Source organism: Diabrotica virgifera, chromosome 1 (assembly GCF_917563875.1).
Source record: "Diabrotica virgifera virgifera chromosome 1, PGI_DIABVI_V3a".
Taxonomy (NCBI): Eukaryota; Metazoa; Arthropoda; class Insecta; order Coleoptera; family Chrysomelidae; genus Diabrotica; species Diabrotica virgifera.
The window spans coordinates 33,702,471-33,715,193 of NC_065443.1; the positions used below are offsets into that span (position 1 = coordinate 33,702,471).

At 30.7% G+C, this 12,723-nt stretch overlaps 1 protein-coding gene across 1 annotated transcript; it reads left to right on the forward strand.

Annotated features, from left to right (window-relative positions):
- Nucleotides 1-342: 342 nt before the first annotated feature.
- On the forward strand, nt 343-12,420 carry LOC114337702 (lysozyme-like). Its single transcript, XM_028288215.2, has 2 exons — nt 343-655; nt 11,995-12,420. Exons 1-2 carry the CDS (start codon nt 429-431, stop codon nt 12,206-12,208), a joined length of 441 nt encoding a protein of 146 aa, XP_028144016.1. The 5' UTR covers nt 343-428; the 3' UTR covers nt 12,209-12,420.
- Nucleotides 12,421-12,723: the final 303 nt, after the last annotated feature.

The following is a 12,723-nucleotide window of genomic DNA, read 5'->3' on the forward strand; positions in this document are numbered from 1 at the left end:
ATGCTGCGGGGGCCTCTGTTACGCCCCTGGTTAAAAGTATGTCACGAAATTATTAAATCTGATTTAATTTGTATAATAACATTACCTATAAAAAATAAATAAGATTTAATAATATGTCCTTAATGCATGTCATATTGTCTTAAATATTACAAAAAAAAATCTACGTAAAATTTCACTTTCCTGGTATTCAAAATCCCAAATATTCTTCGAACTAACTGTTGCACTATTCAATGATGCTGCCTGCGTATACAGTAGAGAGAGATACTACCGACGTAAATTACGTCATTTTAATCAGAACTCGCGTCTTCCCAACGGAAAAGGAAAAACCGCGATTACCGATGTATTATAAACAACATTCACAAAATTATCTCATTCGTAGTATAGGTTTTTAGTAAACCAGGTTAGTATTAAAAATTAAATCCAACAATATGAAATCTTTCGCGATATTTTTTTGCGTCGTAGTGATTTTTTGTGTCTCGCGAGCCAAAGTCTTCGATAAATGTGAGATAGTAACTAAGATGTCAAAGCATGGTGTTCCGTGGTCGAAAATACCCACTTTTGTTTGTCTTATAAAATGGGAATCGGGATTTGATTCAGGAAAGTTGGATTATAAGACTGGGAAGCATGGACTGTTTCAAATTAATGAGAAAGTTTGGTGAGTAGAACAATTTAAGATAGTGCATACAAAAATTTTCTATAAAGACACAAATCTTTATAGATACCTATATTTTGTTTAAGATTTTGTAGTTATAGGAATATAAAGAAAAAGTTTTAAAGACTTACCTAGAACAAAAGGAAGCACAAGAAATATACAAGTTACAAGTTTTGCATCAGTTTCACATATTATCTTGTTACTATTTTTGATTTTCATAGAGAGAAAGAGGTTCTGAAAATGCTAAATTAAAATTTTTTACGGGAATAAACTATAATTTATAGACTTTAATGAGAATTTAGTCAATTGAAACGTAACACTGGTCCTGTCAACTTCCTTGAATATCTTAAATCCAAAAAAATAGTAATATAGTAATAGTATATAATATGTAGGTACATCCAATCTGCAAGGCGAATCCACAGAGCCCCCCCTAAGAATTTAAAAAATGTGCTGAATATGTGAATGTGTTTCTTCGTCCTGAAATTTACTACTTTCGTTTAAGCAAGTGTTTTTGGTTATTACGGCCAAATATAATATTATGCAAATATGCCCTGGATAATGATTAAAATGGGCAATGAAAAGATGCATCAATATTTATGACAGAAACGAAAACCAAAAAGAGATTTCTTGGATTTTGGGTATTCAAGGAAGAAGGAAGTTGACAGGACAAGTAATACGCTTCAATTGATTGTTATAACCGATGGTTTACCATTTACTCATTTACAAAGAAAGGGGTCTACCCCAAAATCCCGACAGCAAAAATCCCGACACGCCAGAATCCCGACACGCCAAAATCCCGACAGGCCAGAATTACGACAAATTTAAAACCCTGTCTGATTTTCAAAACTATAATACATAGGATTCGTCTATTTTTGTTACGTTACAATATTATTTTAAACATGAAATTTATTTATATTATTTATATTTATATTTAGCTAATTATACTAATATCACCTACATACTTGGAAATAAATTAAACCTGATTAATTCGCGAAAAATTTTTCCATTATTGTTTCCACTAATTTTGAAAAAATATGAAAATTTTGAATTATCAACGTCCGTCCGTCTGTCTGTCCGTCCGCAAACACAACTCCTCCATCATTATACCAGGTAGAATGACATTTAAGATGTCAAATGGAAGTTTATAATCCAAGCATGATACTACGGGTGAGAAATTTGACCTATCCTGTCTGTCCGTCTGTCCGTCCGACCGCGAATATAACTTCTCCGTCATTATACCAGGTAGAATGGCAAATGAGGTGTCAAATGAAGGCTTAGATGGATACTATGTATTATAGTTTTGAAAATCTGACAGGATTTTTATTTGTCGGCATTCTGGCCTGTCGGGATTTTGGCTGTCGGGATTTTGGGCGACACCGCAAAGAAAGATACTCTTATTATTTCTGTACTCTTTTGTAATAAAACGTATACTGGCATCGTTTATATTTATGGTTCAAACAGTTCGCAAGAGAAATGATTATTTTCTTGTAGTACAATATTAATCTAGGTATGTTTCAAATGTTAAGTAGATTTTAAATGTAATAAAAAAATACATTTTATTTAATTTAAACATTGTATTCTGAAAGTGTCCTTTGCCAGAGAAGGAAATATATTATTAGCTATTATTTGATGTAAATTTTGTAAAAGCTGAATATCATAAGAAAACAGTTTCATCAACACAAATGTGTTGGTGAGTTCTTATTCTTACTATTTTTGCTTATTTCTTTCTTATTCCTTCTTTTTTAGAGAAATTGATTGTCTTATCTTCATTGAGCTTTTTTACTTTAATCATGGCTCTATTTCTTTCTGGGATCGCCCAAGCTACTACATTATAATGTTTTTTTGGTGCTTATTTCCGAGTAGTACATATTTAACAATTATTGTTTTTCTTATATTTATTCTATTAATGTGTTTAGTAGTTGTGTGCTTTGGTAATTCGTTACACTACTACCCTGTTATTTATGTGTTATATGACACATGACAAATGTGTCATACTTCCGTCTCTTTCTGTATCTAGGATAGCAGTTCAGTTATCCTACGAAGTATTTTGCAACTTTGTGCTCCCTCAATCCTTGTGGTTGATATAGTTTGACTGTATTACACCGGGTGTCGACTTATATTATCCCCCATTTTAACTGCCTATAACTTCTAAACGGCTCACAGAAATATGCGGTTTTCGCTGAAATGTTTTATTTTGGTAAAAGTTTTGTTTCAATGGATTCAATTTTTTATGTCGCTTTTAAAAAATAAATGACGGATTTTTGGAAAAAACGTTGACGTTTTTTAAATCAAACACCCAGTATATTTTTTTGAAAATTCAAAGAACGGCCTTGGGCTATCCAGCGATATAAAGTTTTTTAAAATCGGTCGTCAAATGACTGAGTAATTAATTTTTAAAATGAGAGATTAAGGGCCGGTTGTTCGAACGCTAATCAACAATGATCACTATCAAATGTTTAATTACTGTCACCAAAACTGTCAATGTCAACTTTTATTAGGTTGCTGAAAACATAATTGATTAAAATTATGAGATTAGTTAATCAATTAACATAACAATTATTAACATAATTGATTAAGTAATTTCATATTATGTTTTCAGGAACCCAAACAAAGTTGACATTGACAGTTGGTGAGAGTAATTAAATATTTGATAATGATCATTGTTGATTAGCTTTCGAACAACCGGCCCGTAATGTGGAAATCATATGACAGAATATCAATTGCTTAGTTATTTTAATCAATATGTTATTTAAAATTGCAAATTACATTGTTGTTTATGGGAATAATTATTAGCGCCAGTTACTTTCGTACTTCTCATGTTGCACAGTAAAATATTCGTTGTCGAAGTAATCCAAAACAGGAGTATGTTCGTGGAATGGCCCATAGTTATGTGTTTTCCACGTTGCATCTCTTATTTTAAAAATTAATTACTCAGTTATTTGACAACCGATTTTAAGAAACTGTATATCGTTGGATAGGTAAATGACCGTTCTTTTAATTTGCCCAAAAATATACTGGGTGTTCCATTTAAAAAATCTCAATAACGGTTTTTTCAAAAATCCTCCATTTTTTTTCGTAATTTAAAACGATATAAAAAATTGAATCCCATCAAACAAAACTTTTACTAAAATAAAACATATCAGTGAAAACCGTATATTTCTATCTTGAGCCGTTTAGAAGTTATAAGGCAGTTAAAATGAGGGAAAATATAAGTGGACACCCGGTATGGTGTCGGTTTATTTACCATTTTTGTTTGGACAAGTCGGTTTTGTACTGCCAGTATCACTGTTTGGCTTTCAGTAAAGACACTTACTTTTTCCCCTGTAGTTCTTATAGACGTCTGGTTGGGTAGCAACTAATATTTCAGCTGGCGCGGCATCTTAAATCTTCCATACCCTAAATTCTCTACTTGTACTTAAAAAAAAACGATAATTTTCCATAAATTCATCTACGGTGAGTTTACTAATTAGTTACATACGTATTGTCCTTTTCATGAGCATTTTTCATTGCGTAACAAATAAATGATAGGAAAAAGGTTAAGTCCGTGATAATACAGATTTATGACATTTATTCTAACATGACATTTTAGTTAAATCTGACAATTGTCACATTTTATTTTCAATTTGGAATAAAAACCAATCAAATGTGTTTCTTGCATTTATAAAATGGTATTTTCTTTGATTTGTATAGTCTTATAAATTATACAGATTATATTTGTAATATTCTTATCTAATTAAAAAAATATATTTTTTTTATTATGGCGCCATATATCGACAACTAGAATAACTAGAATAAATGTTGTAAATGTCTGTAATCTCGGGCGTGCCTTTTTTTCTGTCACATACAATTTAATGCGTTAGAAAGAAATCGAAAAACTGTGGCGCACTGAAAGCTGATCATGAGAAAAAGAATACGTATTCGGTTGTTGAGTAAACGAGAAGAAAATTAAATATTTATATTAATTAAAATGCCTAATGGAATTTAATAATCATAAAGAAGGGCGTTATCTATTACAGTGAAAATTAGAGCTTAATTTTTAATAGGTAATTTTTTACTGTGCGGCTGCCAAGGAATAAGATTTGCGGATGCTCAGGAATTAGATGATTAATTAATTATCTTGACACATTTTCCGAAAAGTACTACCTTTCTGTTCCAGTAAAAATCAATTCTGTTTTTTTTTCATTATTGTTAAACTTATAATAATTATTTACGCTTGATGAACCACAGGAAAAACCAATAAATCTGCATTAAATAATGTTAAGGGGACGGGTAGGTAGTTTCGGCTCTAATGCTATTTAAATGGGATTAATTTTTTTCAAATCCTGAGAAAACTAATATGTATTTTTGAAAATTTTTAACGCAGAATGAAAGATTGCGTTCTTACCGAAGGCCGAAAGTCCCTGAAACCTTCTGTAATGTTTATTTAAATAAGTTACAGGTGTGAAAAACTAAGAGAAAATGTAGTGTGATTTTTAATTTTAAATATCTCGTTCAAAAGAAACTTTCTATTTATTCTTAGGGACTCTATAATAATTTATTTTTTCATCTGCGTTTAAATTTTTTAAAAATATTTATTAGTCCTTTCAGGATTTGAAAAAAATGGAAACCTTATCCGTGGTGATATTTTCCAAATCGAACATTCGCTGTCTTTGTCATACAACGCACTGAGTCAAATAGAATATGATCACAAGGCAGTGACAATTTTAAATATTTGACATGGCATCAGGAATATTTTGAGTTGTTGATTAAATTATATTGATAGTGTATTTGATTAATAAAATGATTTAAGGCGTAAACTTAATAAAAAGTTAATTGTTTGTTATTTCGGGACGATCCAAGCAGAGAATTGACCAGGATATATTCTGTGATCCAAGTATTTTGTTGTTAAAGATGATCAAAATTGTAAGCATTCCATAGTAACAATATATTAATAACAAATCACTTTAACACATTTCCCCTTTTCTCAGTTCAGTATGTATTAGTTTTTATTGTACAGTATATAAATTCTTACAATCAGTGAATACATCATTCGTGCAAAAAATTATTATATTTATTACCTGAATTAATAATTTGCAATTATACAAGTAACAGTTATCCAAGAACATTTAAAAGCCATCTCTTTAAAGTTAATGATGACATTGTCAAGTAGTAATGTGTACATATCCATCACTACACGTAATTTGCCGTGTAAAGACAAAAAAAGTAGGGATAGCCGTAAAATATTGGCGAATTATGTACTGATGGCCTTAATACATTTTAACTGTAATTTATCACTTTTTGAATATTCGCAATTAAACACAAAATATGAACTGTCTGACGGGCGCGTCAATTAAATTTTCATAAGCGGGCGCGTCGCTGTATTTATAACGCATTAAAATTTTTCAGTTTTTAATCTTATCAGCGGAAGGTAATTGATGAAATAAAACAACGTTGTGTTTTTGAACGTTTTATTAATGAAAATTTATAAAAAAGGCCATAAAAATATTTTTTCTACGGCCGTGCTAAAAGAGCCACTTTCACGCACGCATTTTGTTTCTGAAAGTTGCACTTTCCCGCACGGCGTGCGTGAAAGTAAATTTTCCCCCACAACGTGCGGGAAAGTAAAATACGTTGTAATATGTCATTATAATATTTTATAATACATGCAATAAACTAATATTTAGGTATTATTTACTAATTTATTTCAAATTTATCTTATTGTGTTCATGTTTTAATGAAATTACCGCGATTATTTCATTTATAGGAGATTCTGACCAACAGAAAGCTACAGAAATAAAAATTAAACTGATTATTTTTTGATGATTTTAACTTCCAATCGTATAGTAAGATATTTGAGCACGTGTTTAATTCTGTCCAATCAGATTAAAATTATACTGAGAATTATCTACTGTAGAAAATTAATGATAGAATTTTTTTAAGTAGATTGTTTCTGTTTAATGGCAACCAGTTTCCTAGTTTTGACAACTGTCACATTTAAGAAAGTATCAATAATATACGTATTAAAAAATAATCTTACGAATATCACACGATAGTAAGAATAAATAAGAAACTAATGCTTCATTACTACTCAAATTTGTTGTCATTGGGCAATAGAGCCCGGCGGGCTCTCGTGTCTATTGCCAGACAACAAATTTTCGAAAAACTGTCACATTATTTTCAATTTATTCTTACTCTCTTGTGATATTATACCCGATTATTTTTTAATGATTTTAACTTCCAATCGTACAGTAAGATATTTGATCACGTGTTTAATTCTGTCCAATCATATTAAAATTATACTGAGAATTATCTACCGTAGAAAATTACCGATTGAATTTTTTTAAGTAGATTGTTTATATTTAGTGGCAAGCAGTTCCTAGTTTTGACAACTGTCACATTTAAGAAAATATCCACAATATACGTATTAAAAAATAACCTTACGAATATCACACGACAGTAAGAATAAATAAGAAACTAATGCTTCATTACTACTCAAATTTGTTGTCATTGGGCAATAGACACGAGAGCTCTGCGGGCTCTCGCGTCTATTGCCAGACAACAAATTTTCGAAAAACTGTCGCATTATTTTCAATTTATTCTCACTCTCTTGTGATATTATACCCGATAATTTTTGATGATTTCCCGTCGTCAAGAATTTTACGTCAGATGCCCTTCGTTGCTATGAAAAAATACATTCAGTAACATTAATGACAATTAATGTTTTAAAAATTATAAAAGTGATGACTTTCAACCGTCAAATATTTATAACAACTGTGTGCTTAATTGTACTAATTTGTACGTACATAAATAAATTACAATAACATTTTGGTTTTGAACAGTTTGATTCATGAAATAATCGCCACAAATTGCACTCGATCTCTAAAATTAATATATAATTTTAGACGTCTTGTGCAATTACTACTGATAATTCGATGAAATAAAATTATTTTGACATCATATTTAAAAGTCAGATCAGTAGACGATAATTACAATGGTTTTGAATCGTCGTCATGGAAACCAATATCGTCGTCGTGGTAAACCATTATATTGAAAGTTTGGTTTTGCCCCCTTTTCAAAGAATTAATTTGTGTATTTTCACTTCTAAATAAAAATTGATATAACTCTATTTTTGTGTGGCTTTTTTCCAAACGTACGGACCTAGAAAAAATACTGTTCCTAACTCATGCTGTTCCTAACCCGAACTCCGCTATCGCGTCGTTCGGGTCAACGGCAGTCTCGTGCGTGAAAGTATCACTTTCCGCAGTATTAATCTATTCTAAACTAACCATTCCAAACCGGTCAAATCACAAGGATCTTATCAGTTATACCTAAGTGAAGTTAATATCAAGTAAGAAGCTATTAATTTCTATTAGGATTGTAACGACGAGGGATTAATTTTCACATTTTAAAAAGAAAAAGGGAGAGAGCGACTTTATTTTCGTCATAAGTCAGTCAGCTCTTATGCAAAAAACTTTTATCAGAGCTTATTTAAAAGGTTTTTTACGAAATTTAAAAGATGTCCATTAAGTTTTCCAAAAAAATTGCACCACGTTCGAATTATTTGAGATCAAATGTTCTTTATTTCGAGATTCTTCGAAAATAACCATCCTTTAAAGAGCAATACCTCAGTCGTTATTGGGTTTACATAGGACTTTCAGACGCGAATTGCTTTGTTTTTTTATTATCTACAATTTTTTTAATGATTTTTTGTATAAAATTAAATTTTTTCAAGTCATCCATGAAAAACGGTTATAAAATGTGAGTTTTTCAATGAAAAATGCATAGTTTCAATCGCCAATAACTTGGAAAAGGTCAATTTTGAAAAAAAATATACAACAAAATTTACTCAGAATTGGTCACTCTATCGATTTCCATAGTTATTTTGATTAACAAATTTTTATCCCCTAAATGGGGTTGTTATCAGCACCAGGGCAAAAGCGCAGTTCGGCATAGGGTAGATTTTGACAACGGTTATAATTACTACCTAAATCCAAATTTTTAAGCAAATCAACTTTGGTTCTCAAAATTTCACGAGAATATTTATGGCTGTTGATTGGACTATTTTTATATAATTGTATTTTTTTATAATTTTTTAAATTACTTGTCTTAATTTTTCTATTTCTCTTTAGTTTGCCTGTGTATTTTTCATTAAATTGTATTATCCCTTTTTAATTTTTTCTTCTTTCAACGTGCTAGTAAAATGCGATGTGATCAATGAATAAAACAATAATTGTGTTCACTTACATCTTTCAAAATTATTATTATGGCATCTAACTATTTATCTTCCATCAAGATCCTTTACAGATATTCTTACAAAACGCTTTAATAATTTTCTATTATAGTTTTCTTATTATTTAAACTTTACGAATAGTATAAACTACAATTTTTTGATAAGAGCGTAGGCTCAAAATTTCAGACCAATGCTTTCTAAATGCATTCATTTTTTTTTCGAATCCTGAGAAAACTAATAAATATTTTTGAAACATTTAAACGCAGAATGGAAGATTGCATTATTACCGAGGTCCGAAAGTCCCTTACATAGAATAAACAAAACGTTTCTTTTGAATGAGACATTTGAAATTCAAAATCACACCAACTTTTCTCTTTTTTTTTGTCACCCCTGTAACTTATTAAAATAAACATTATATAAGTTTTCAGCGACTTTCTGCTCTCGGTAATAATTTAATATGTCATTCTGCGTTTAATGTTTCAAAAAGACTTATTAGTTTTCTCAAGATTAAAAAAAAATATGCGTTTAAAAATCATTGGCTGAAATTTTGCGCCTACGATCTTAATAAATATTGTTTCATAAAATAAAAATGTATACCATTGTTATTCAGTTGCAATGCGTAGGCAAAACAATTCTATTTTTCACTTAGATTAGGCAGCTCAGTCCAGCATTCCGAATCGACGATTTTCGACTCTTATTTGAGTCATCCTCGGAGAAGCGTAGGCCTGCTGCTCTCTGCTCGAACTGACCAAACCATGAAAGCTTATCCCCACATTGCAACTGACGTGTATGGATTAGGTGACTAGCGTCATCTGGCAATTGAAAGGTGAAGTTTTCAATCCTAATAGCAACATTAATAATATTGAAAAATATTAAAAATAATAAGATTTTTAAATTGAAAAATTTATTGGTCCATTTCCCTAGTAACACCTCCAAGGTTTCTAAAATTTGCAAGCCAGATGGAGGTTGCAGTGAAGACAAAGGGAGGTAATTCTAAAAAGTTGCAATTCACCACCCCCATCTGCAGCTTGGTAAAGTTCCAACAGAAAATGGACCTAGTTACTCTATAGGAATAATACTAATATAACATAAAATAAAAATGTATACCATTTTTATTCAGTTGCAATGCGAAGGCAAAACAATCTTATTTTTCACTTAGAATACGGAGCGCAGTCCAGCACTCTGAATCGACGATTTTCGACTCTTATTGGAGTCATCATCGGAGAGGCGTGTAACAAAAAAGAATTCTTCTGTTGGAGTGAAAATAAAGAGAATGATATACTCCAACAGAAGTAAGGAAGAGAAAGAACTACTGGGTAGTAAAATGAAACAAAAAATGTGTAGGTTGCTTCTACGTTGAGAAGCTGAAGTAACCAAAATACTATTTTTGCAGTAGTATTCGTAGAGGAAAAATGATAAGATGTAGAAATAGATGGACTGATTAAAGAAGTGTGAATAGACAGAGGCAAAATGAATGGAGTTAGGCTATCTAGATATGCAAGAGAACGACAACTTGACACTTAAGGATGGATATGGCCAATTTTGCATGCCTGTCGAAGACTGTCGCTCTAAGTAGATAGGGATGATGACTAAGAAAGGAAAATACTAAGATAAGAATAATGTTCTGAAAATGAATAAAGGTGAATAATTGCTAAAGAAGAACAATTGAACAAAACCAAACAAATCATGGGCGCAAAAAAAAGATCTTTGATCACTCTCCCAGGTATCTTACACTGCTGCCAGCCAAAACTATATTAACTCAGTAAATATAAATACAAGGAATAGTAACAATAAATGATATTATAACAAAATAAGTAAATATTTATTTAAAATAACCATTAGACCTTTAACAATCTCTGAGTTAAACAAAGTGCATATTATGTAACTCTAAAATGACAAAGTTATACTTTAACATGTTCTACAATATAACAACAATAATGTTATTTGTTACAAAATTTATATAAGTACCTCCTACTTACATATAAGGTACAGCTCACATGAGACTACCTACACCAAATGGTTATAGTACGCAACTAAATTAAAACCCGAAGAATATGACTAATAATATAATATAAAACAGCAGGCACTAGCCTGACCATGAGAAACTACAATAATCAGTTAAGCAAAATTAATGAATGAAAGTTATAGAAATGAAGTTAAGATAAATGCCTAAACGACGACCTGAATTAACCGAACAAATGGAATAAAGCGAATAAACAATATCTGGGAAACACGCAACTAATACAAACTAAATTTATAAAATTACATGAAATCGACCTAAATAAACAATAAAATATAAAAACCTAATGACGCCTACTTTACCAAGCTGCAGACGGAGGTTGTGAATTGCAACTTTTTAGAATTCCCTCCCTTTGTCTTCACTGCAGCATCCATCTGGCTTGCAAATTTTAGAAGCCTTGGAGGTGTTACCAGGGAAATGGAGCAATAAGTTTTTCAATTTAAAAATCTTTTAGTAATATTTTTAATATTTTTCAATATTATTAATGTTGCTATTAGGATTGAAAACTTTACCTTTCAATTGCCAGATGACGCTAGTCACCTAATCTATACACGTCAGTTGCAATGTGGGGATAAGCTTTTATGGTTTGGTCATTTTGAGCAGAGAGCAGCAGGCCTACGCCTCTCCGATGATGACTCCAATAAGAGTCGAAAATCGCCGATTCAGGGTGCTGGACTGCGCTCCCTGTTCTAAGTGAAAAATAGGATTGTTTTTCCTTCGCATTGCAACTGAATAAGAATGGTATACATTTTTATTTTATGTTATATTAGTATAACTGTTATAGAGTAACTAGATCCATTTTCTGTTGGAACTTTACCAAGCTGCAGACGGGGGTTGTGAATTTCAACTTTTTAGAATTCTCTCCCTTTGTCTTCACTGCAGCATCCATCTGGCTTGCAAATTTTAGAAGCCTTGGAGGTGTTATCAGGGAAATGGACCAATAAGTTTTTTTTTCAATTTAAAAATCTTTTAGTAATATTATTAATATTTTTGAATATTATTAATGTTGCTATTAAGATTGAACACTTCTAAATATTGTTTCATTTATTTACTTGTTTAAGTAGTTTTTTGGTATTTTAGAATGTACTATAAAAATTATTATTGCTTTTTTAGGTGCTCGCCATACACGAACCCAGGAAGAGAATGCAACACCACATGCAGTGATTTCAGAGACGATCATATTATGGATGACATAAATTGTGCTCTAAAGATATTCTCAGACACACTTGACCTTTCTGGGATAGGTTTCGATGCTTGGACATCATACTGGGATCATTGTGCAGCGGATGATAATATGGACTATGTCGAAGGATGTAAAACTGACTAAAAAATACTAGACTGTCAAATACCAACCAGTATGTTCCTTGTTATGTATGTGTGTAAATTAAATAAGTTTTAACATTGTTTAAAATGTTAGTATTATAACAAGTGCCAAAAAATTTCCTAAATTATTATAAGATAGTCTTATTTTATTATAAGTCTGATTATGTATTATTTTATTTATATTTAAAATTAATAAATTATTAAAATATACATAAATTTTTTTACATGTACTTATAACTGATTCTTTTTTCATCGGACATTACAAATTAGCCAATAAATTAGTTATCGAGATGGTAGCCATCTTAAGAGCTTTGAGAGATTGTAGAATCGACGACCGATATAGTCTTTACTATAATTAAATTGATTCAGTTAAGAGCGCTTGGTTTTAATATAGCCTACTACATAATTGTTTTTAAGAAAACAACTTTAAAGAAAAATAAAAAAATAGTTTTAAGGCATATGTTTTACTGACATAATAGTCTTAAGATCAAGTAGTTTTAATAATAGGTTTTATTAGTA

Bases quoted from the DNA above. Each gene is read 5' to 3' on its own strand.
- LOC114337702 (XM_028288215.2), top strand. From the start codon at position 429: ATGAAATCTTTCGCGATATTTTTTTGCGTCGTAGTGATTTTTTGTGTC. The intron at 656-11,994 runs GTGAGTAGAACA...TTGCTTTTTTAG, and splicing joins CAAATTAATGAGAAAGTTTG to GTGCTCGCCATACACGAACC.